The sequence below is a fragment of the Melospiza melodia genome, chromosome 10 (assembly GCF_035770615.1).
Source record: "Melospiza melodia melodia isolate bMelMel2 chromosome 10, bMelMel2.pri, whole genome shotgun sequence".
Lineage (NCBI taxonomy): Eukaryota > Metazoa > Chordata > Aves > Passeriformes > Passerellidae > Melospiza > Melospiza melodia.
This window is the reverse complement of record NC_086203.1, coordinates 22314966-22336617: the sequence shown is the minus strand read 5'-3', so window position 1 is coordinate 22336617 and position 21652 is coordinate 22314966. Positions and strand designations below refer to the sequence as shown.

Genomic DNA, 21652 nt, shown 5'->3' with positions numbered 1-21652 from the left:
ATCCAGAGAGGAGGCAGAGGATGGGCAGGCAGGCTGGGGCTGGCAGAGAACCCGCCAGCACAGTGCCACCCTGCATGTTTCTAGGAACTAACCAGGAATGTGGATTTACCCCAGTTAGGCACCAGTGACATCCACCCGGGGTATTTCCCACCCAAAACCAGGCAATCCTTAATGGAGTTTGAGAAATGCCAAACTTCCCTGGGAGATGTGGGGAGAAGAGCTGGGGGTGTGGTCTGCAGCTGAGTGTGCCCCATGCAGCAGCTGGCACACGGGAAACACCATCCCATGGAGCTGACACAGGGCTGGGAGCAGGAGCCCAGGGAGGAGCTGTCTGTCGTAGCCCAAAGAAACGCTGGACACATTGGGTGGTTCTGAGCACCATTTTACTGAAGGGCTGGACACCTGCTAGGACTTCATAACAAAAAGTTCACTTCATTTAAGAAAAATGACAGTCTGTTTTTTGTCCCATTCCCTTCCAAAGAGTGGAATAATACTAACGCTGTCTTTTCACTAAGCAATGCCATTCCAAAATATACAACACTGAGTGTGGAACAGCCCAGCTTCATATTAACATTAAATATTATTAGAACTTCAGAAACATTCTACACAAACAAATGAAACAGTAAAAAGTTCACTCAAGAACAACATGGTCATTTGTAAAATCATGATACAAAGTTTGTAACTCGCCCTCCTGCGGGTTGCAGTTGCTGCTCCCCAGCGTTGCTCGGGATGCCCCAACACCCAGGAGTGCCACAGCAGAGCCCCTGGTGCTGCTCTCAGCTGGAGCAGGTCGGTGCAGCTGCGTGGAGATGGCTCTCATGGAGATGCTGGTTGGCAGAGAGTGGCTGGGCAGTGCCCACCCAGAGCTCCCGTGTCACTCAGAGCAGCTGCCATGCCTGTGCTCAGGAAATGCTCCTCCTCAGCTCAGGAGAGCTGCACCAGGACCCAGGAGGAGAGAGGACATCACACGGTGCCTTCCCCACCATGAACAAACACTGACACTCCTCTTGTCCCAGTCCTGGCCTGGGCAGGGCGGTGCAGCAGGGGCAGGAGGGGAGGTATTTCTGGGGGTAGCTTTGCAGCACCTTCTCTTTTCAAACAGCACCACGTGCCTGTGTCTGTGGGAATCACCAGACACTCACAGGGGCTGCCTGTAGCCACAGGAACACAGGAATGGAAAGGGCTAATTAAGACAATAAGGACAGAGTCCCAGACGATAATAAGGCCTTTAAGGGACTCTCTGGGGAAGGTGTTTTGGAGGCCACATGAGCAGTGCCAGATTGTGAGACTGATGAAGGATGGGAATGAAGGGTTGGGGCGTGCCTGCTGCAAAAGGACTCCCCTGCAGCACCAGTGTCCATGTACTGCTGCCAGGCAGGGTAGGGGGAGCTCTGTGGCCAGGCAGGGATGGAGGGAAGACAGTGATGTGGAAAGCCACAGCCTTGGCTCCTCTTTTGCACATCTCTTGCAGCAGACACAGAAGCAGCAGGCTGCTGGCTGTCCAGGTGCTGCTGGCATTTTTAGCTTTCCCTACTCCCAGCTTCTCATTTTTTCACCAGCCTTCCTTACTGCTCCTAAGTAAAGGAAGGGGTCTGGCCTCAGCACCATGGCTTTGGAGGCAGCTGCTGGCCAACCTGCAAGCTCCAGCAGTGTCCCAACTACAGACAAGCTTCATTCCACACTCAGGGATGACCTGGTGACAAAGGCTGGCCTCTCATGTCTTCTGGGACAAGATTCTTCCAAGGCACCTGGCACCTTCCTGACAGCATCCAGCTCCAGGCAGAACAAGCTGCAAGGAGAGGGAAACCCTAGCATGGTGCTCTCTAGCAGAGTCCAGAATGTGAGGGCTCAGGAGCATCCTGCCCTGCTGTGCTCTCCACAGGTTGTGCCAGCCCAGGTAGCTGGCAAAGCTGAGGGCTGCAGCATTGTCAGGAAGGTGCCAGATATCCCAAAACTGCTGTCCTCCCCGTGGGCCACCTTAACTCCTGCAAGGCCATCCCCATCTGAGCACAGGAGCAAAGAGGCCAGTGCCCTTTTGAAGACTGAAAAAGAAACTGTCACTTCCACAAAAACCAACCAGCCTGGCTGAGGAGCCGGTGCTCCACAGCTCAGCACCGACCCTGCCAACCACAGCCAAAAAAAGGATCCTCCCACCAGAACCTGCCTTCCTGCCCGGGAAGCCGCCCAGCTCGAGTCACACTGCCCAGCTGGAGCTGAGAGACAAACCTGCTCTCCATACCCAGGGATCCCTTGAGCCATGGCCAAAGACAGGGCAGGGAACTTGGATCCAAAGGGGAAGAACTGCTGGGCTGGCTGAACCCCCCACATGCGGGCAAGTTCTGGCCATGAACACAGCACAAGTCACAATTTAAAGGGCACAAACTCTGTCCTCAATTCCAAAACCCAGAGCCTCCCAGCCCCTCTTGCCACACCTGGAGCTGGAGTGGAGAAATGCTCCTGGTGTACCAGGGGGCCTGGAGGACAGGCCACAAACCATGGGCAGCTGTGGAGCAGAACCTTGGAGCCACATGTGCAGCATCACCCATCTGTGTCGTGCTGCTGCTGATTCCCCTGGCATGTTCCTAGCTGGCAACTGGCTGAACTCCATGCAAGGAAGCACCAGGCACTGGGGGGATCTCAGCCCACTAACCCCAGCCCTGGTACTATGACCTGGTCTGAGAGCTGCCCAGTGAGGTGAGCACTCCAGGGAGCACAACTCCTCCACACACTGAAATACTACTCATGGGCTGCCAAGCAGGAGTAATAAAATAATCCCTTCTTTTTTTTGCAAAAAAGTGCTTAAGAAATTCTGTACAAGGATTGCTACAGCAGCTGGCTCATGGGGATGCAAATAGTTTAGAAGCAGCAGCAGCAACATACTACATGGCTTGCAGGGAAGAGGCTGAGGAGAAACTTCTACAACCATAAGCAGTGGCAGATGGTGAAATCTAATCACAGTGGACATGAGCTTCAGAACATTTCTACCAATTAACATTGTGATTTCAACTGGTATCTGATGTCAGCTTCCCCTTCAGCTGCCTGCCGGACAGGCTGCTCTCCCCACGGACCTTGCTGACGGACATCTGAAGCACGCAGGAAGCTCAAGGACCTTGTCTGCTGGAGAGGAAGCATAAACTGCTCCTTGGCAGCTGAACAAAAGGAGAAATTATTTCCAAAAAAATCAGTTGGAAGAAGAGCCCTTTGACCACCAGCCGAATCATTTCTAGAAGTGACAGTGGCACAAATCCATGCGTTAAAAGCATTCCTAAGAGAGTCTCCAAAGCTCTCTGCTGTCACAGTGCCCAGAACAACACAGGCCAGGTTAGGCACTTGGATGAATTCAAAGTGACTAATACAGAAACAGGTCTGGACAAGGTGCATACCACATGCTCAGCAGAGACCACAGCGCTCTGGGCAATGCATTTCTCTGTGCCTGCCAATTACTGTTGCACAGATCCCTGCAAGTGTTATTCAGCTGCCACAGAATAACACAGGAGAGAAGGGACCTGTGGAGGAGACCTCTGGCTAGATCAGGTCTTAGGTAGCTCTGGTTTGATCAAACCCTTCATCTACCCTGAACAGCAGAGAGCAACATGCACACAGAGCCCCTCTGCAGCCTTGTGCACAACAGTCTTACATGCCCAGGGCACCAGGAGCACCCACACCTGGGCATGAGCTGAAGGATGGGGGAGCCAACCTGTGCCAGACTGAGGCACCCCCTCTGCCAGTGCTGGCTGGTACCAGGGCAGCATTTGCTGGCATTGGCACAGAGGCTGTAAAGCCCCTCTCTAACAACCTGCAACCCTTTCAGTCAAGTTCCCAAAGCACCTGCAAGAGGAGGAAGAGACAAGAGGAGGGCAGGGAATGGAGGTTCAGCACTGCCCTGTTGCTCAGGGCCCTGTGGTCTGTTAGAGATGCACAGGGGAGCTGACAGAGGGGACTGGTGATGAGCAAGTCCCTGAGCACACAGCTATGGAGTGCTCACTTCCCTGGCAGCAGCCTCAGTGACACAGAGGTGTTTCCAAAGCTTGTCTCTCTCTGTGGAGCAGAACACCTTTTGCTGGTGCCTGGAAGGACACAGGGCAAACTGTCACCACCAAGCACGCACAGAACTCAGCTCAGTGCTGGGAAAGGCACGGCAGCACAAAGGCTGGATGCTGTGCTGGATGTGTTAAGCAACAATACAAGTCAAGTCCTTGACTGGCAGAGACCCAAGCTGTGAAAGACAAGAGGTGATAGAAAAGAGTGAAGAGGCAGGCAGCAGTACAGCTGAGAGAAGACACGCAGTGATGAGGAGGGATGTGCCCTGGTAAGTTGGCCTCAGGTGCTCAGCTTCCCACTCAGGCTGGAGGAAAAGAGGCTCCGACCTGGATTCAGCCTTGTTGATGCACGTTGTTTTTCCCAGCGGAGGCCAAGGGCTCAGCTGGGACGCCTGTGCTGCATAAGGAGACTCCAAAGACAGCTCTCAGTGCCCTTATAAGGGTCTGGGAACGGGGGAAGCTGCTGAGAAGCCTGACAGCAATACCACAGGCAGGAGTTCAGAGCCCTCCTCGGGAAACAGCCCAAAAGAGAAACACCAGTGCAGGACTTCAAGACCTGGCATTTGAGAGCGTGGGAATGAGAAAGGTCTGAAGGAGTGGGAACAAAAGGAACAAAGCAATTTTTGGCCAGTTGACAGTGATGGAGAGCCCCTGTTCATCCAGCACCAGGTCAGGACAGGGAACTCTCTGCCAGGGCATTTTAAAACACAGAAGCAGAAGAAAATATTTCCTCCTCCTTGGCAGCCAAGCAGCGGCATTCACAGGTCAGTCTCAAACACTGCAAGTTATGATCTCTGACAGCAACTCAGAACCCAAGTCTGGGGTTCAGGGCTTGCAATCATTTCCTGAATCATAAAATCACAGAAGGGCTTGGGTTGGAAGGGATCTTAAAGACCATCTTGCTCCAACCAACCTGCCATGGGCAGGGACACTTTACGCTAGACCAGGTGGGTTAGTGAAAGTGAACCTCCACCCTGCTCTATGTGGGTGAGAGGAGAATCCAGATGCACCTCAGAACTCTCAACTTCCCTGCCTTCTCACCCTGTCATGAACCTCCTCTCTTCTCTTCACACCAGTCTTCCTTTCTATGCTGGGGATCAGACACTGACCCGTTTTATAAACCACTGAAATCCAACCAGGTGCTCGGGGGTGGGGCTCAAATAAAAGGACCTGGGACTTCCCTGGGGAGCTCATCCCTTCAGCCAGTGTCCACAGAGATTATTAGGTCAGACAACTGGTATTTTGAGCTGGTGAGAGAATGAGTGGATTACACTACTGCTGCAGACATCTGAGCAGACAGCGATATACAGAGCCAGGCCCATACCCAGCCTCTTCCTTTCCCCAGGAGAGCAGGCTGTCCCTTCCAGGTGACAGCAGCAGCACTAACTGCTCCAGTGAGGTGTTCCTCCTGGGATTAGTAGATCCCTCCCTGTGGAGTGCAGAGAGCACAGAGCCGTGTTCTGATCCAACAGCGTGCCCAGTGCAGGGAGGTGACAGCAGCCGTGTGCAGCGGTTCTGCAGTGCCTCCTAGGGATGGCAGAGCCTGCACTCCTCCCTCCACACAGAGCTCTCACACCTGCCACACACCTTCTCACAACATCCCTGATGGCACAGCAAGGCTGCCACCCCCCACATGATGCCCATCTCCCCTCCTACTGCTTCATCCCCACAAACCACAGAAAGTGACTCTCTGTGTTTAAGTGCTGGTGTATGTGCTCCCAAATTTTTCACTTTTCTGCTTTAACTCAGGCTCAAGTATCCCACTGAGTCTGGGACTGGCAGGATGTAGCTAAAGCATTCAAACACAGCGTGTGTCTCTGTTGTGGTTTAACTCCAGCCAAAGCCAACAGTTCTCTACCAGCACCTGGGATCTGCTCCTGGAACACCCAGCAACAGCAGAGCAGTTACATGGGGGGCAGGACACTACACAGTTCATGCTAACAATTCCAGCCCTTTGGCTCTAACAGTCACAGTTGGTGATGCACAGCTGCACCTGGGGTACAGGAGAGCAGAGTAATGCTGGGTGCTGAGGAGGAATCCTCTTTGGAGGCAAATCCCTACCATGTGTTCAAAACTTCTGCTACCCACAAAGGGAGGAGGTGCCCAAAGATGTCAGACAGACTTGCAGCCCTGTGACACTCCCCCACTGTTATGCAGAGGTTATACTGAAAACAGAATTAAAACTACCAGCTGGTAATTCTCCAGGTTGTTTGGCATTCTGGAGACAAACAACTGGCTACACTGCTGCTGCCTCTGAGCTGCTCAAGGGAGCCCAGGACAGACTGTCACAACAATGAACCACAAAGGAATTCTGGCACCTTTCAACAAAAGGCTAGCTGAAGGGAAGGAGGAACAAAAGCTATCAAACCCAATCCCAAAGGGATAGAGGAAGTGCATCTTCCCACAGTTCCTGGGCCATATGCACATATATGGATATATAGATATATAGATAATAAAGTTATAAAATTTGATCAAAAGAAAACCAGTAAATGTACAGCTTGAAAAAGAGCAATATCACAGTGCATCAATGTTATGAGAAAGTCCTGTTCTCCCCTGCACAAGAGCACAGCCTGCCACGTTCAGGGGAGCGTGGTGAGAAGTGAGCTCTCCGGCCTGCTCAGCTCAATGCTGGCCACAGTCACTGTCCCACACTCCCAAACAGGGGTTTGGATTTCTGCAGCCAGTTCTGCACAGCAGTGGCAGACAGGCAGGAACAGCATGTGAGTGGGCTGCTCTGTCTGCAGGTTAGTGGGCATACTGGCACCAGAGACACAGAGTCACTCCTAGGCCTCTCTGTGCTCTGGTGCCAGGCTCGTATTTACTTACTTACAAAAAAAAGTGACAAAGTGAAGAAATTCAGGGGACACTATGAGAATGGGACAAGGGCTGAATTTGGATCACAGGGGACAAGTTGACCCTAAGAATCTTCTGTGCTCTCCTCCTCACTTCATCATCAGAGGAAGAGTTGCCCACCTTGATGGTCCGGAATTTCAGCAGGTTCAAAGAGCTTTGAGCCTTTCGAGTTTTCTTTCGGACAGGAATGGTATTTGCTTTTTTCCTCTGTGGTGCTTCTTTTGCCTCTGTAGCTCTTCTCTTCTTCTGCCTAGTGCCCTCCTGGTAAGTGCTGCTGTCCTTCCACTCTGTTTTTCCCAGCAGAACCTCCTTATCTTTGATTTTCAAGGTCTTGGGCTGTGGCGCTGTGGCGCAGTCCTGGGACGAGCTGCCTGCGACTCTCCCGTTGAGAACTCCGGAGGCTTTGCAGGCGTTGCTCTCCTGCAGCACTCCACCCTTTGGTCCCCTCAGAAGCTTTAAAGCACGGGTGCCAGAATCGGGAGCTTTCTTAACCAAACGCTTGTACCCCTTGCCTTCGGTTATTTTAGTGCTCTTGCCTGAAGAAAACTGCCTTGGTGCACTTGAAGTCTTGAGGAGTTTAAGGTCTGAGGGAGAGATGCCAAGACGCCCCTGTGTGTACTTGGACTCCAAACAGGACGTGGCAGTTTTCAGTGGCACCAGGGCTTCCAGAACCACTGACAGTCTCATAGCTGGATACACGTCAGGATACATGCTTGTAGGGAAGCCCACCGTCGCCGCCTTGGATGTGCCAGATCCTGTCTGCTTCAAGGAGCTCAAGAGGAGATTTCTGGAATCCCCTTTGGAGACTTTCAAAGAGCTCACTGGCATGCTGGTGGGCAAAGGGGCCACTTTTGCCCCTGAGTTCCTGGCTGGACTCTGGGTGGGCTCAGTGGTGCTGGCACAGTTGCGCTGAGTGTTTGCTCCCGTCTGACTCGGCGTGACTGCCGTGCACGAGCTGTACCCGTACACATCCTTACTCCTCAGAATCGTGGGCTGGTAGCCCTCCTCCTTCAGGCCTTGGATGAAGGCCACCAGTTGGGTCTCTGTGTCCGAAAGATCCTTGGACATCGGGTTGAAGACTCGGAGGGCTTCCTCCAGAACTTTCTGCCCTGCAGAGGAAATTCTTGACCAGGAATGGACAGCTTTTTCTTCCTCATGGTTCACTGCAATATTCATGGCATTCGGCGAGCAGGTGCTTCAAAAAGGTCCAAATTACTGGAAAAACAACCCTTGACACCTCAAAAGGAGAAAGAAGACAGTTAGCTTACAGCAACTGAAATTATCCAAGTTTTTAATATGGGACCTGAAACCATTAAGCCCAGGCGTGGCTGGTTGCAAACCCTGGGTCAGATTCTGGGCTCAAACCAACATAGAAGCATCACCAAGAAAAACCTGTCACTCATTTATCTCTGAAATAAAACTAAAACATCTCTCACAAAAATATCCTCCAACCTAAACAAAGATTTCAGGAAATCCCATCCAATCCACCCCAAGATGAAGGACTCCAATGATTAACTCAGCAAAATCTGCAGCTCATTTCCAGTTTGAGTTTGACCCACCCCAGCTTTGGACAAACAGATCTCATTTTCACGGGGAAAAACTGAACCCTCAAAAGGAACTGAACCTTTTCCCTGTGTACACATCTCAACCAGCACCATTGAGCCATCTCAACACTAAGAAATGCCTAAGTACTTCAACTGCATCAAAGCACCACCTTCAATTTCTCAGCTTCTTAACTGATGCCGCTCAAAAATTGATTCAGAGTCCCCTGCCAAAGCTGCAGCTTCCTCCTGGAGACCTGGCAGCAGGGCTGGAGGCTGTTCCAGTTGTGCTTCGTTGATGCTGAATGCTGTGGCAAGGCAGCACTGCTCCTTGCTGTTCTCTTGTTTGAACAATGGTCCACAACTTGCTGTCACAGCAAACTGGTGCTGATCCAAGGACACTTGCTGCCAAGTGAGGAGGAAGCAGGAAATTCAAGCAGGGCGGTATGAAGGAAACACACATCACCAGGGCCAAGTGTACAAAGGCCTGAGGGACAACACTGGGATCATACTCAGGGCACTGTGCAGCTGCCTGCCCAGCATAAAAGCATCAATTATTGCTTTCAATAAAAAATAGGCACTAAAGGGCAGTCCAGGCAGGACTTGAAGGGCAGCCCTTCAAGAGAACTCAGATCCTGGTGGCCTCACAGCTCCACAGCTGGATGCTAGACCAACATAAAATCTTTTGCTTTATTGATACTCTCAAAATAATAATGAAGATTCAGCTAAAAAACCTGATCAGGGAAATGCAGGTGGTGTCAGAGACAGTTCTGGAGAGGGCAGTGCACAGGCAAGAAAGCTGTGATGGAGAAGTCAGTGCCTGAGCAGCCAGAACAAGGAACTGTTCATGTTCCACGTTCCCCCAGAACTCTGGTCTCACACAGCACAGGAGCAGAGCCCGTGCTGCCGCCAGCTGCACAAGCAGGGAAGAGACACAAGGCAAGAGCAGCCACAGAAGGGAAAGCACAGGTCAGTGGGGGAGTAAGAACCTCCACATGACAGACTAATCTCAGTCAAGTGCTCTGCAGACGTCACGGCCAAAGAGGGATTTGGAGGAGGATAATGCAGTTGTTCAGAGGCAGGCGGGGGATCTCCCACGAAGGAGGGGAGGCAGGCAGGGAGGTGATCCCACAGAGCCCCAGACAGCGTCACCAGCCAGCACTGAGAGTCACCACCTCCAAAGTGACCAAGCAGTGCCAGCACAGGAAAGCCAGAGAAGGTGTAATGGTAATTTTGATGTGGTGAGGCAGAGACCAATGAAGAAACACAAGTAACAACATGAGCTCAACAGGCTGCAAAATGGATCATCTTCAGGCTGCAGCAAGCCCAGGAGCAGCTGGGACATCTGAAGGGGTGTTCTGGCTGTGACATTTCATGGGAACAGGACTTTCCACCATCCAACCGCTCGGTGCTGTTTGGTGCAGTGCCAGCTGTACTGGAGGAAAGCCGGCCACGAGCAGACGCACCCCGGGACAGTCTGACCTCCTGACAGCCGGTTCCCTCCCGTGCCACACTGTTGTGGGGGGCTACGGGAGCACAGCACCGGAAGGTCGAGGCTAGCACCGCCTTAGAGGCCCGGCTGTCCGAGCACGGAAAGGGCTCTCCCGGTGCACCGCAGGGGAAAGCGGCTGCCGGCAGGGCCGAGACGCGGGGCTGGGGCAGCCTGTGGAGCCGGAGGCCGGTGCGCAGTCCCAGGGAGGGCTCGACGGGGCCGCCAGGTCCTCGCTCGGCCTCTCCTGTCGGCCCACCCCTCGGCGCGGGCGATGCCCCTTCCCGAGCGCCCGTCCCTCGCTCCCGCTGCACCCTCCCACGGCTCGGCCCGCCGGCGGAGGGACCCCGGGGCGGGCAGGCCGCCTGGGCCGGCCCCTCCCGGCAGGGCTGCGGGAGATGATTGGTGCAGACAGGGGGTGCGGCACCCGCGCTCGGCCCGCGCCGGCTCCCGGGACCGGGGGGGCGGGGGCCGGGGCGGGGCCCTCAGCGCCGCGGCTCCGCCTCCAGCGCTCCCAGGCCGCCCCAGCGGGCGGCTCGGCAGCGCCCTCGCCCGGGAGCCGGCGTGGGGCCCGGGCCCGCCGGCCCCAACCTACCGGCTGCCGCCAGACCCGTGCCCGCCGCTGCGCCGCACCCGCCGCTCCAACATGGCCGCCCGCGGGGCGCCGGAAGCGGCCCTGCTTCCGCTTCCCGTCCCTTTCCGCGGGCCGCGGTCACGCCCACAGTCACGGAGCCCTTTCGGTCACGCCCCCCCGCTCCGCCCCTCCGCCTCCGGCCCCGCCGTGACCACGGCAACGGCGGCGAGGGCCGTCCCGGGCCGGCAGGGGGCGCGGCGGGCGGAAGCGGCGCGGGCGGAAGCGGCGCCGTCACCAGGTAACGGGGCCGGTGTCGGGGCAATGAGTGGCGGGGCCGGGCGACGGCGGCGCCTGGTTCTGCACGTGGACCTGAACAACACGGTGGTGGTGGCGGACACGGTGACGGGACAGGCCCCACGAGCGGCGCTCAACACCTTTCTCAGCACCGTCACCTGGGGCCGCGCCGGGGCTGCCGGTGAGCGCCGGGGCCGGGGGTACGGGGACCAGTGTGGCGGTGCGGGGGCTGAGCACGTTCCTCTGTTCCAGGCGAGTGGGAGTGGGTGAGCGACCGCCCGTCCCTGCGCCCCCCGTGCCCCGGCGCCCTCAGCTACTACAGCCGCCACGGCCGGGACCCCGCCTTCACCGAGGCCGGCCCGGGCCGGCGCTTCCGTGACCTCCACGCCCGCCACCTGCGGCTGCTGGAGTGGCCGGACCGGCCGCACGACGCCTTGTCGGTGCCAGGGGAGCCCGGCAAACGCTACCACCTGATCCTGCCCTCCTTCTTCCGCCTCCTGGACGCGCTGCACCGGGATGGCAGAGCCTTCGCTGTTGTCTTCAGGACCTTCGGCACCGACCTGCCCCGCGCCCTGCAGGCCGTCCGCAGCGCTCTGGACGGGCAGCACCCGCAGTTCCCTGCCCTGCGGGACGTGGCGGTGAGTGGCGCCCTGAGGGTCCGTGGTGATGGGGAAGGGCAGCCGGATGGTCCCACGGAGCCCCCCCCCCCCCACGTCAGACTGCTCTCCAGATGCTTGGCCAGACTGCTTGTAAAAGCATGGAGTTCTCTGGATGAAGCTGTGAGCTGTGGGGGGGCATGTGTGTGCAGATCCTGTGTGGAATGGTCTCCTCTTGGGGTATCCCATGTTGGACAGAGCATTCCTCCTCCCCAGGAGAGGCTACTGCAGCAGAGCAGGGCTCCCTGGCCCAGAGCCGATCACAGCTGCACTCTCCTCCCCTGGCAGCACACTGGGCAGGAGTGCTGGGAATGAGCTCTAGAAGATGCTTTAGTTATTCCTTGGAGTGTTTTCAGATAGCAGAGATTGAAATGGGGGCAGTGTGCAGCTAGGAGGACATTCCTTTCCATCCCTGGGGAAGTCGTTCCTTTCCATCCCTGGGGAGGGGATGATTTTTGGTTGGATGCATTCCATGCCTCCTCTTGTCATCTTCCCAGCACCATCCTCCCACACTGTAGTGGTGGGGAGTCTCCACCCTGCTGCTTAGTGTCTCTGCCAGTGAAACAACCTGTCTGCTTTGGAAACTTCTCCTTCCCCATTTTCTGTGGTCCTGCAGCTCCCTGTGGACCTTACCCCTGGCCAGATACGGTGCAGCAAGAAAGAGGTGGTGCTAACGCATGGAGCAGAGCGTCTGGCCACCCGGGAAGACAAAAGAAAGCTTTACAACTTCTTCAGCTCCTTTGAGGGAATTGGAGGCTTCCAAGACCACTTTGACTGGTGAGAAAGAGGGCACTGAGAAAGTGGCTTGGGCATTATGTTCTTTCCTGTGATTCTCTTCATTTCTGGGATAGCTCCTAGTTTTGAAGCCTTTATGTTGTTGGGGTCTCTATCACTTAGGCACTTCCCATGTTGCCTGTGGGCAGCCTGAAGGGACTCTCACACCATTCCTGAGGTCCCCATCCCCTGGTGTACCTTCTGCTTTTCTCCAAAGGCCCCCTGATTTGTCACCTTGATGCAAAATGCCTCATTTCTGGGAGGGCATGGGCAGCAGGACAGGACATTCTCCATCCTGCTTCCCTGGCTCAGAGGGTGCCCTGGGCCCGCAGTACAGTCTGCCATTTCCTGGGAGCTGTCACCCTCTTCCTGCCCCGACTGTTCCTTCTCCACTTACTGTTTCAGGTGGGCCAGAAATCAGTTCTCTTCCCGGGGTGGGAAGCCCCTGTGGATAGACCCCCATGATCCTGACATTCAGCACATCTTCATTGATGACAACATCCGGCTGGATGATGGAGACACCATTGTTCACCCCCAGGTAGGTGGCTGAAGGCGCCTCTGGCACCAGCAGCCTGCACTGGGGTATCCCTGCAGCCTGCACTGGGGTATCCCTGGCAAGGTCAGACATGTTTTGTCCCCTTTGCATGAGGCTGCAGAGGGGGTCAAGGCATAGCCCTGATGTCACTGCATCCTGTGCCACCAGTGTTGGTGCAGCGATGCACAGGGAGGGTGAGATCAGCTGTCAGCAATGCACAGCAGGTGCTGGCTGCCTCTGCTCCCCTCTGAGTCAGCCCCGTGCCTGGAGGCAGCAGCAATGATATCCGGGCTGCCAGCCTTGTCACCTGCCTGAGTGAAGGAAGGGGCAGTGTTTGTGGGGAGCACACTTGGGAAACAGAATGTTTACACAGACAGAGCCATGCCTGGCCATTGGACAGCTGTCAGTGCTCAAACAAGAGCTGCAGGTCCATGGGTGATCCTCAACCCCTGCCTGTTTCCATCCATATGGAGACGGTGCAGGGGGGAAGCACGGCAGCCAGTGAATTGTCTGCAGTGTTTGGCAGGCAGCCTGGGAATGGAAAGAGGTGGGATGCTCATTGGATGTTCCCTTCCATACAAGCTTTCTCAGTTTACACATTTGTAGCTGGTGGCAGGAATTGTTACTGCCTGGACAGACCTGTCAGGACCAGGCTTTGGTCTGTGCCATGCCTGGTTGAGGGGAGCCTCTGCAATGGCTGCTGCATGCAGATCTGCAGCTGGAGCGTGGCTCACACAGCTCCACTTGCTGCATTTCAGCATCGGGCTATCTTGTGTGATCAAGGAGTTCCTCCTTTGGCATTGGTAGTCTGCATGGCTGGTCAGTCAGGCTGCTGTGCTAATCTCATGGCAGCCATGCAGCCAGCCCTGGGGCTGCTCCCATGCTGGATCACACAGGTAGGATCCAGTTATGGCAGCAGCAGACCTCGTGGGAGTCTGGGCAGCAGCCAAGCATCTTCCCAGCAGGGCTCATCGTCACTGCTGGGACCTTGCTGTCCTGCAGCCAGGATCAGTAGGTGGAAAGCCATTCTCCCTTCCTCTTGCATCACCACCAGCTCTGAAGGGCTGTCCCCATTTCAGTGATGGTGACAGAGCAGCACTAGGAGTGAAACAGGTTGCCAGGTGTCTTTAAACAGGCCACGGTGGAGATCAGAAGGTGAAGTCCCTGTTCCATACTGTGGTACATAAAGGAAGAGCTGTTGGCAGAGGTTTGCCTGGAGTCAGCTGCTCCACAGAGCTGTTTTCTTCCAGCTGCATGGTGTGGCCTGTTTCCTTAAGGGAGCACCAGGCACGTATGACATGCTGGTTAAGAGTCAAAGGCAATTTCTGGGAGAGGGGTAAATCTCAAGAAATTTCACCTGCTCTTGCAGTGGAGATAGGATCACCCTGCCCTCTGCCCCTGACACACAGCATGGAGGTGCCTGGCTGAGGGGAGGGCAGAGCACACCACGGGGTGTGTGTATTGCTGCCAGGCTCTGCTCTCCCTGCAGGTATTCTCAGAGCTGGGCAGCAGCAGTCCCAGGAGTGTGCCCACCTCAGCGCTGTACAACATTTGCCTGGTGCAAACCAATCTGCTGGAGGCCATTGCTGATGAGGACTATTTCCTGCACTGTGTGAGGAGGTGCGAGGAGAACTATGACCACTACCTGGCCTGCGTGGAGAAGGACACCCCGAGCCAGCAGTGGGATGGACAGTGATTGCACCTCATGGGGCTGAGTGCCTCCAGACTGGGACACCACCCGCTTCCTGCTGCATGCACTCAGAGTCCCAGGCGGGCTCCTGCTTCAAGCTGTTACCTCTCCAATGTGCAATGTGGGCGTTCAGTCCTATCAGGACCTTCCATGAGCAAACACAAGCATCCTGGGAGCTTGTGTGATGGGATTTTTGGAGGAAATGGTTTTCCAGTCTTTGGCAGTGTTGCCCGGGGTGCCCACTTCTGCATGAGGGCTGGGGCTCAGTGTCCCTCTGCAGTCACCAGGCAGGTCCCTTCCACCATCCTGTGATGCAGGCAGCCTGGCAGTGTTTGCACCTCACTTCCTGCTCCTGCAATGATGGCTGGTGCAGAGCAGGTGCCAGGATGAGTACAGTGTTAGCAGCAGCATCCCCAGGTGGCATTTGTGGTGTGGTGTTCTCGGCGGATGCCTTGTCACTTCTGTCTGTTTTTAAAGCAAACCTTTTTAGCTCATTTCTGTGTGAGTTTTATGCTTGCCCTTGGCTCTGCCTGTGCTGGTGGGTGGGAAGCGCCTTTCCCAGCGTGTTCATTTGCCTGGCTCAGCCAAGTGGGGACAAAAGTGTTGGTGGAGGGTTTGAGACCCATGTGCACCTTTCGTGATGCTGCTCAGAGACCCCAGCAAGGTCGTGCTCAGAGTAGGGCTGAGCTCATGTTCTGTCCCTGCAGTGGTGACAGGATAGGGGTCATCTCTAGCGTGGGACGGTGGGTTCCCGACTCCTTGAGCCCGGCACTGCATGGCTCTGGCATCGGCAGCGCACAGCAAGGGAGGGCAGATCCAGGGTCTCTCCAGCCCCTCTCCCTGCGATGGTTCCTTCCCGGCCCGGTGAACGCGGCAGGGGCACAGCGGGCCGGTGGAACCGGGAGGGCCGGGCGGGGGGGAGAGGGGCACGGCAGGGGGGCCGGGGCGGACGCGGCGCCGCCCCCACCGGCAGCGGGCGGGCCCGGGGCGGGCAGAGGCGCGGAGCGGCGGGGAGAGCGGCGGAGCGGGCGGAGAGGTGAGTGCGGTCCTGGTCCCGGTCCCAGTCCTGTTCCCTGACCCTGTCCCTCTCCCAGCGGCGGTGCGGAGAGGAGCGGAGCGGAGCGGGCAGTCCGGGCACGGCGGAGCGGCCGTCCGGGGCTGCGGGCGGGTATCCGGGGAGCGCCGGGGGCGCGAGCGTTGCAGCGGGAGCCCGGGGGACGCCGGTGCCAGCGCGCTGTGGGCGGGAGCCCTGTGGGTGCGGGCTGCGGGGCAGTGCGCCGGAGCGCCGGGGGCTGCGGGCGGGAGTGCGGGCAGCGCCGGGGGTGAGGACGGTGCGCCGAGAGCAGGAACCTGCCGGGGTCCGGATTGTGAACGGGAAGCCTCTGCGGGGTACGGACCCGGGGGATGCGGGTAGAGAGCCCCGGGCGCGCGAGGGTCCCAGTGAGTGCGGGCTGTGCACCAGCAGCACCGGGTAGTGGGAGCCGGGATGCGGGAACCTCGGGAAGCAAGAGCACTGGTACGTGCGGGCAGAGAGCACCAGGGAGTGGGAGCCCGGAGGGGGCGGACAGGGAGCCCTGGGGCGCAGTCGGGAGCCCGGAGGGGGTGGGCGGGCAGCCCGGGGTGCAGTGCGGAGCCCCGCGAAGCCGGAGCTGTCGCACCGCCAAGGGGAGCTGGCTAGCTGGGGCTGGGGGAGCGATGGGTGCCTGGGCTCTGACTCGGATGCTCTCCCCGCAGGAGGCCGTGGGCCGGACCAGTGGCGAGCCGGGCCGGATGGGCGGCACGGCGGGGCCGGAGCCCGGGGACCCCCGAGGCGGCTGAGCTGGCCCATGGCGGCGGGCGCGGGCGCCTTCGCGTGGGCCACCTTCCCCGCCATGCCCACGCGGCGCGTGTACTGCAGCGCCGCGCACCGCGACGGGCAGCTCTTCGTGCTGGGCGGCTGCGGGGGCGCCGGGCGAGCCCTGGGAACTGCTGAGGTGCTCGACCTCCAAGCACAGCGCTGGACCACGCTCCCACCCCTGCCCACGCCGCGGGCTGGCGCTGCCGTCCTCGCCCTGGGCAAGCAGATCTTGGTGGTGGGCGGTGTGGATGCGGCGCAGAGCCCCCTCGCCTCCGTTGAGGTCTACCACGTGGATGAGGGCAAATGGGAGAAGAAAGCGGCATTGGCTCAGCCCTCCATGGGCATCTCAGCTGTGCAGAGAGGTGAGGATAGGAGGAACATGTTGTGACTCTTGCCCAAAGTTTGCTAAGCATCCTTGGAGTCTTGGTAGAGTGCAGCTTGCCAGGAGCCAGGGTTGGTCCCTGTATGTGGTGCCCATGTCTGCTCCCTGGACAGGGATGCTTGGCATGGACCAGGCTGCAATGGGCAGGGCAGAGGAAATGCCAGGACAGTGGTGGGAGCGGGCAGGGGTGCCGGCCGCGCTGGAAGCAGGATTTGGCAGTATGGCTGTGTTGCCATGGTGTCTCCAGGGAGATGATACTGCCGAGAATAATTAGAGGATAGCCCTGTGCTCTTGTCTGTGCCTGATGGATGGGATGGAGAGGGGGGCAAGAGGGTCCCAGTGCAGCCAGGGCATTGCCAGGCTCAGGCCTGGCTGTAGTCACTGTCCCCAGCTGCCCTGGAGCAGTGTCTGGCTGTGGGGCTCAGCAGTAGCGCTGCTGCCTGCCCTGGAGGGCATGGGGGCACTCGCAGCCCTTCGGTGCTGCCCGCAGACCCCCCTGCCTCACTGCTGCCTCTTTTCCAGATGGGGCTGTCTATGCCCTGGGGGGAATGGGTGCGGACACCTCTCCCCAGGCTCTGGTCCGTGTCTATGAGCCGGCAAAGGATCACTGGCAGCCCCTACCCTCCATGCCCACACCGTGTTATGGGGCCTCTGCCTTCCTGCAGGGAAACAAGATCTTCGTCCTGGGTAGGTGCTGCTGGGGCAAACCGAGCATCCCCTGTGCCTCTACCCTCTTCTTCCTCTGTTCCCAGGTCAGAGAATGACCTGGTGCACCCCAGGGTGGCTCCATAGTGCCCAGCACTGCAGCCAGCAGGCCCCATCCTGCTTGCTGAGCACACCAATAGTGCCAGCTTGGGGCACTGGCTGCTACATCTCCTCTGTGCACAGGAGGCCGGCAAGGCAAGCTGCCTGTCACTGCCTTCGAGGCTTTTGACGTGGAGACAAGGAGCTGGACACGCTACCCCAGCGTGCCCAGCCGCCGCGCCTTCGCTGCCTGTGCCATGGCTGATGGAGTTGTCTTCAGCCTGGGGGGGCTGCAGCAGCCAGGGCCCCACAACTTCTACTCCCGTCCCCATTTTGTCAACACCGTGGAGATGTTTGATCCTGCGCAGGGTGAGCTCCATGTCTCTGGGTGAGGAGGAAGCATCTTCTGTGGGTCTGGGATGATTCTGTGGGTTGGTGGGAGGTGTCTGAGGGACGTGATTATCTGGGCTCTGAACATCAGCCCCTTGTATCCATGGTGAATGAATCCTGTGCTCCCTGGTCCCAGGGAGTGATTAACCTGTGGCCTTGGTGTACAGAGGGGAAACCCCAGCGGGTGATGCTCACTCCCTCTCATACCCAGGTGTGTGGAGAAAGCCAAACCGCACCATCCGTATGAAAGAGAAGAGAGCTGACTTCGTGGCTGGATGCCTGGGAGGAAGAGTGGTGGCTGTGGGTGGCCTCGGTAATGCTGGGGGTAGGAGTGTGGCCATGTTCCCATTCCCATTCTTTGGGGCACATCAGTGATCTGCATGGCAGTGGGGAGGTTGGCTGTGCAAAGCCAGGGGGTTACTGCAACACTGTCTGCAGCAACATCTCTCCGTGCTCTCACAAGTGCTGGGGAGACCCTACTGCCCTGTCCCGCTGGCTGACCCACTGTGTCCCTTGCCCCTTTCACTCCCCAATCAGGATTTTCCCTGTTCATGTGCAGCGTTCTGGGCTCACACAGCCCAATAGTGGCTCAGCTCCGCTGTGCAGGGTTGCAGTGCTGCATCCCTCTCCCAAGAGAGCTGGGGAAAGGTTAGAGCTGTCACTCAGCAGAGGGCATTCAGCAGGAAGGGCTGCCTGGGGAGCCTGGTGCCAGCCACAGCACTGCCAGCCCTGCAGGGAGGGCTGCCAGACCCCCAAGATTGCTGTGGGAATAGGGAATGGTGCTGGCTGCATTCCTGCAGTGTGGCATTGCTCCTGAGTCCTGCTGCAGCTGGAGCTGCCTTATCCCTGCAGAGTGCTGGCACGGGGAGGGGGGGAGGGCGAGGAGTGGTTGAAGGGGCAGAGCCAGCAGGTGGGGCATTAGTGCCTGCAGCCATCCCTATGGGGACTCTGCTAATCCTCTTGTGCCCCCATTAATTGCCTCTGGGATCTCAAAGCCTGTGCAGCTCAGAGCTCCTGTTCAGGCATCAAAGGGATGTGGAAGGGAAAAGGCAGAGCCTGGGGTGAGGGGCGGGGGAGCTGCACAGAGGCTGATGTGGTTCTGTCTTCCACAGGGAACCAGTCCTGCCCACTGGACTCAGTGGAAGGGTTCAGCCTCTCACAAAAAAAGTGGGAGCCGCTGCCCCCCATGCCCACTGGCCGCTGCTCCTGCTCCAGCTGCCCAGCACCCAGCCTGCTCTTCATCATCGGCGGTGTGGCCCAGGGTCCCAGTGGCGCTGTTGAGGCTCTGTGCCTGCGTGATGTGCCCTGAGTGGGACCCCGGGGACCAGCCCTGGCCAAGCACCAAGTGCCTGAAGACGGGGACAGGGTGTGTGAGCGCCCATGTGTTCACCCAGGGTGACCTGGCTCCAGGAAGCCTCTGTCCCATGATGCCAGGCACCAGAGCAGCTGCAGCTGTGGCAAGTCCCAGCTCCTGCAGCGCTGTGGCAATGAAGCCCAGGGCAAACTCCTGCCTGGTGGGATGGCCATCGGCAGCAGCGTGGGGGGAGCAGCGGTGGCAGGACTGCCGCTGGCCTCACTGCCCTGTCCGGCCCCATCTGTGCCACGGCGTATCTGTGCCGTGTGTGTAGCAGTGAGTGCTGTGTCGTCGTAGACCCAGTCGATGTCTCATGTAGCACAGAGGTGCCCTGTAGCTCAGTGCCTGGGAGGTGATGTAGCACCTCAAATAAATGAAACGTGGAGTTTTATCTTACTGGAGTCATGTCGTCTCTGGTTATCCTACTCCAGGCAGACACATGCTGCAGCCTGTCAGGAAAACCCCTCCCAGGGCAGAGTTCAGTGACCCCACACGGTGGAGCAAGGGTAACTCTTGTTCTCCCCGCCTCCAGGGTGAGCAGAGCAATGTGATGTAGAGATCCAGTCCCTGTTTGGAGAGGGGGAGTTAAGCAGTGACTGTCCTGCCTTGATACAGCCTTTTCCCTGCTTGGCCTACTGTGGGTGAAGAGGCTGTGGGGGGATGAAGGCAGCAGCAGAGGAAGGACTTTTTTGAATGTACCCAGGGTTTGAGAGAGGCAGGGAATGTTGAGGGCTGCCAAGATGCTGAGAAGAAAGAAGAGATGGCTAATGTCAGGACTCATGGGCCCCACCCAGCACCACAGCCCCATCTCAAAGGATGAACCATGGCTGGTGTGGGAGAGAGCTGAGTCCAACAGTGTCCAGCTTCTGAAGGCAGGAGCACTGCAATCCTGCTTGCTGAAATGTAATGCTTACAGGAAGGGAATGTAAGCTCCAAACTGGTGGTGTCTGTGGGTGGTGTTTAGGGGTGCACTGTGAGATCAAGGGAGGTGACACTTGAGTTACCCAGTGCTATGGGGTCACCTGAGCCTTGCTGCTCTTGGCTCCATACAGAGTCTCACACCCAAAGCAGAAAGCAGGTGAGGGATTTGATCCTTCATTGGTACACTAGAAAGATCTCACAAGTCTGTGTAAATATTAAGTACAGATGCCTGACCTTTCAGAGAAGACAGCCAGCTTGAGCCTCGGGTGGGCTGCAAGGCTGTAGAGACAGAAGACTGAATCCCATCAGAGTGAGGCAGCATCCAACACATTGCTGTGGCAGGCTGTGCCGTGTCTTGGGGGCATCACAGCATGGGAAAAATTGGAAATTATCCATAAAAGAGCATTCAGAAGACATTTTCATGTTGTTGCTCCATTGCCTCTGGTGCCCACCTGGCACAGTGACTGCAGGATCTGTCTTGATGCACTGCATGACTGCCTGTGATTTGGGAGGAACAACTTGCGATACCTAAGCTGGTGGTACCTCAGCTGGAAGCATCCCTGCATCTGCCTCTGGAGTTGCCATAGAAACCACAGTTGTGCCAGAGCCAGCATCAACACTGAGCCCCAAATTAGAGCTGGGAAGATGCACTGGCAGCTGGGGAGGAGGTCAGTGGTTTGTGCTGTGACTGGGGGCTGGACAGACGGACACCTCTTCTGAGTGCAGTGTGCTCCAGCCTTCTATGAGTATTTCACAGCACTCCCTCATCTGTGCTCAAACCCTGGTGGCCTTGTCCTTCTCAGGGTCCTGGAGGGTGATAGACCCCTTGCTGCCACATTTGTATGTCTCCCCTCCCTCACAGCTCTTTCCAGAATCCACCAAGGCATGTAATAATTCCAATCCCACTAAACCTTTAGTCATGGGGGACCCTAAATCATGGAGCTGCATTGAAAACACAAGCCTGATTAATAAGCTTTTCCCGCAGGAGCGTTGCATGAGGGGGATAAATCAAGATGCTGAGTCACTGGCAAATTGACATCCCTATGTGCCAACTTCACAAGCTCCCTGCTGCTGATGGGGTGCCCAAGGCTACTTTTCCAAATTCAAGGCAGTGGCAGCTGCAAGATCCAGAGGATGCTGGAGGGGGAAGCTGGAGTTTAGGAGTGCTTCACTGTTGGGGTGTTTCCAGCAGGGAGGCTGATGATCCCTGCCCCACAGGCATTTGCCCCTCTGTCAGCAGCACTTTGTCTCCTGCACACACTTTCCTGGCACATTGACCCACTGGAGTGCCTTTTGTCTTGGCTCCTCCTCCTGAGTTCAACAGGAATCTGTGACCTCTCATTAAGTGTGGAATTGTCACTCTTTCTATCTCTGCTTTTGAGCACAAGACCAGAATCCCATTTGAATGAGAGAAAAGTTACCAGGAAAATGTTCAAGGACATCTCAGGAATGGAGAGATGAGGGTCCTGGCCACTTTTGCAGACTGACATGTTATTAACTGAGGAACTCATGTGAATTTCTAATGAAATGTGCTGTGAAGTCAAAAAAGTTGAGGAATGTACCAAGTATATCGCTGTC

At 57.1% G+C, this 21652-nt stretch overlaps 3 protein-coding genes across 6 annotated transcripts; 2 read left to right on the top strand and 1 right to left on the bottom strand.

Annotated features, from left to right (window-relative positions):
• Positions 1 to 366: 366 nt before the first annotated feature.
• CCDC71 (coiled-coil domain containing 71) lies at positions 367 to 10582 on the bottom strand. Of its 2 annotated transcripts, none has more exons than XM_063164848.1 (2): positions 10519 to 10582; positions 367 to 8130 (listed from the first exon to the last, which is right to left on the bottom strand). In XM_063164848.1, exon 2 carries the CDS (start codon positions 8067 to 8069, stop codon positions 6897 to 6899), a length of 1173 nt encoding a protein of 390 aa, XP_063020918.1. In that variant the 5' UTR covers positions 8070 to 8130; positions 10519 to 10582; the 3' UTR covers positions 367 to 6896. The 2 variants fall into 2 exon arrangements, with proteins under 2 accessions (XP_063020918.1, XP_063020919.1); XM_063164849.1 differs by lacking the exon at positions 10519 to 10582 and adding an exon at positions 8608 to 10085.
• Positions 10583 to 10776: 194 nt separating this feature from the next.
• LOC134422611 (uncharacterized) lies at positions 10777 to 14940 on the top strand. Of its 2 annotated transcripts, none has more exons than XM_063164846.1 (5): positions 10777 to 10972; positions 11044 to 11429; positions 12064 to 12224; positions 12627 to 12759; positions 14228 to 14940. In XM_063164846.1, the coding sequence occupies exons 1-5, from the start codon at positions 10819 to 10821 to the stop codon at positions 14450 to 14452; spliced, it is 1059 nt and encodes a 352-aa protein (XP_063020916.1). In that variant the 5' UTR covers positions 10777 to 10818; the 3' UTR covers positions 14453 to 14940. The 2 variants fall into 2 exon arrangements, with proteins under 2 accessions (XP_063020916.1, XP_063020917.1); XM_063164847.1 differs by having other exon boundaries at positions 10780 to 10972; positions 14246 to 14940.
• Positions 14941 to 16257: 1317 nt separating this feature from the next.
• On the top strand, positions 16258 to 19544 carry KLHDC8B (kelch domain containing 8B). 2 transcript variants are annotated; one of them, XM_063164844.1, is made up of 5 exons: positions 16258 to 16645; positions 17188 to 17352; positions 17554 to 17778; positions 18011 to 18112; positions 18912 to 19544. In XM_063164844.1, exons 1-5 carry the CDS (start codon positions 16273 to 16275, stop codon positions 19106 to 19108), a joined length of 1062 nt encoding a protein of 353 aa, XP_063020914.1. In that variant the 5' UTR covers positions 16258 to 16272; the 3' UTR covers positions 19109 to 19544. The 2 variants fall into 2 exon arrangements, with proteins under 2 accessions (XP_063020914.1, XP_063020913.1); XM_063164843.1 differs by having other exon boundaries at positions 18011 to 18124.
• Positions 19545 to 21652: the final 2108 nt, after the last annotated feature.

What these genes read in the sequence shown, in the direction of transcription:
- CCDC71 (XM_063164848.1), bottom strand. Translation starts at nt 8,069, where the DNA reads ATGAATATTGCAGTGAACCATGAGGAAGAAAAAGCTGTCCATTCCTGG.
- KLHDC8B (XM_063164843.1), top strand. Translation starts at nt 16,273, where the DNA reads ATGGCGGCGGGCGCGGGCGCCTTCGCGTGGGCCACCTTCCCCGCCATG. An exon ending in CATCTCAGCTGTGCAGAGAG is followed by an intron (nt 16,646 to 17,187) that starts GTGAGGATAGGA and finishes CCTCTTTTCCAG; the next exon opens with ATGGGGCTGTCTATGCCCTG. An exon ending in GATGTTTGATCCTGCGCAGG is followed by an intron (nt 17,779 to 18,010) that starts GTGAGCTCCATG and finishes TCTCATACCCAG; the next exon opens with GTGTGTGGAGAAAGCCAAAC.
- LOC134422611 (XM_063164846.1), top strand. Translation starts at nt 10,819, where the DNA reads ATGAGTGGCGGGGCCGGGCGACGGCGGCGCCTGGTTCTGCACGTGGAC. An exon ending in GGGCCGCGCCGGGGCTGCCG is followed by an intron (nt 10,973 to 11,043) that starts GTGAGCGCCGGG and finishes CCTCTGTTCCAG; the next exon opens with GCGAGTGGGAGTGGGTGAGC. An exon ending in ACACCATTGTTCACCCCCAG is followed by an intron (nt 12,760 to 14,227) that starts GTAGGTGGCTGA and finishes TATTGCTGCCAG; the next exon opens with GCTCTGCTCTCCCTGCAGGT.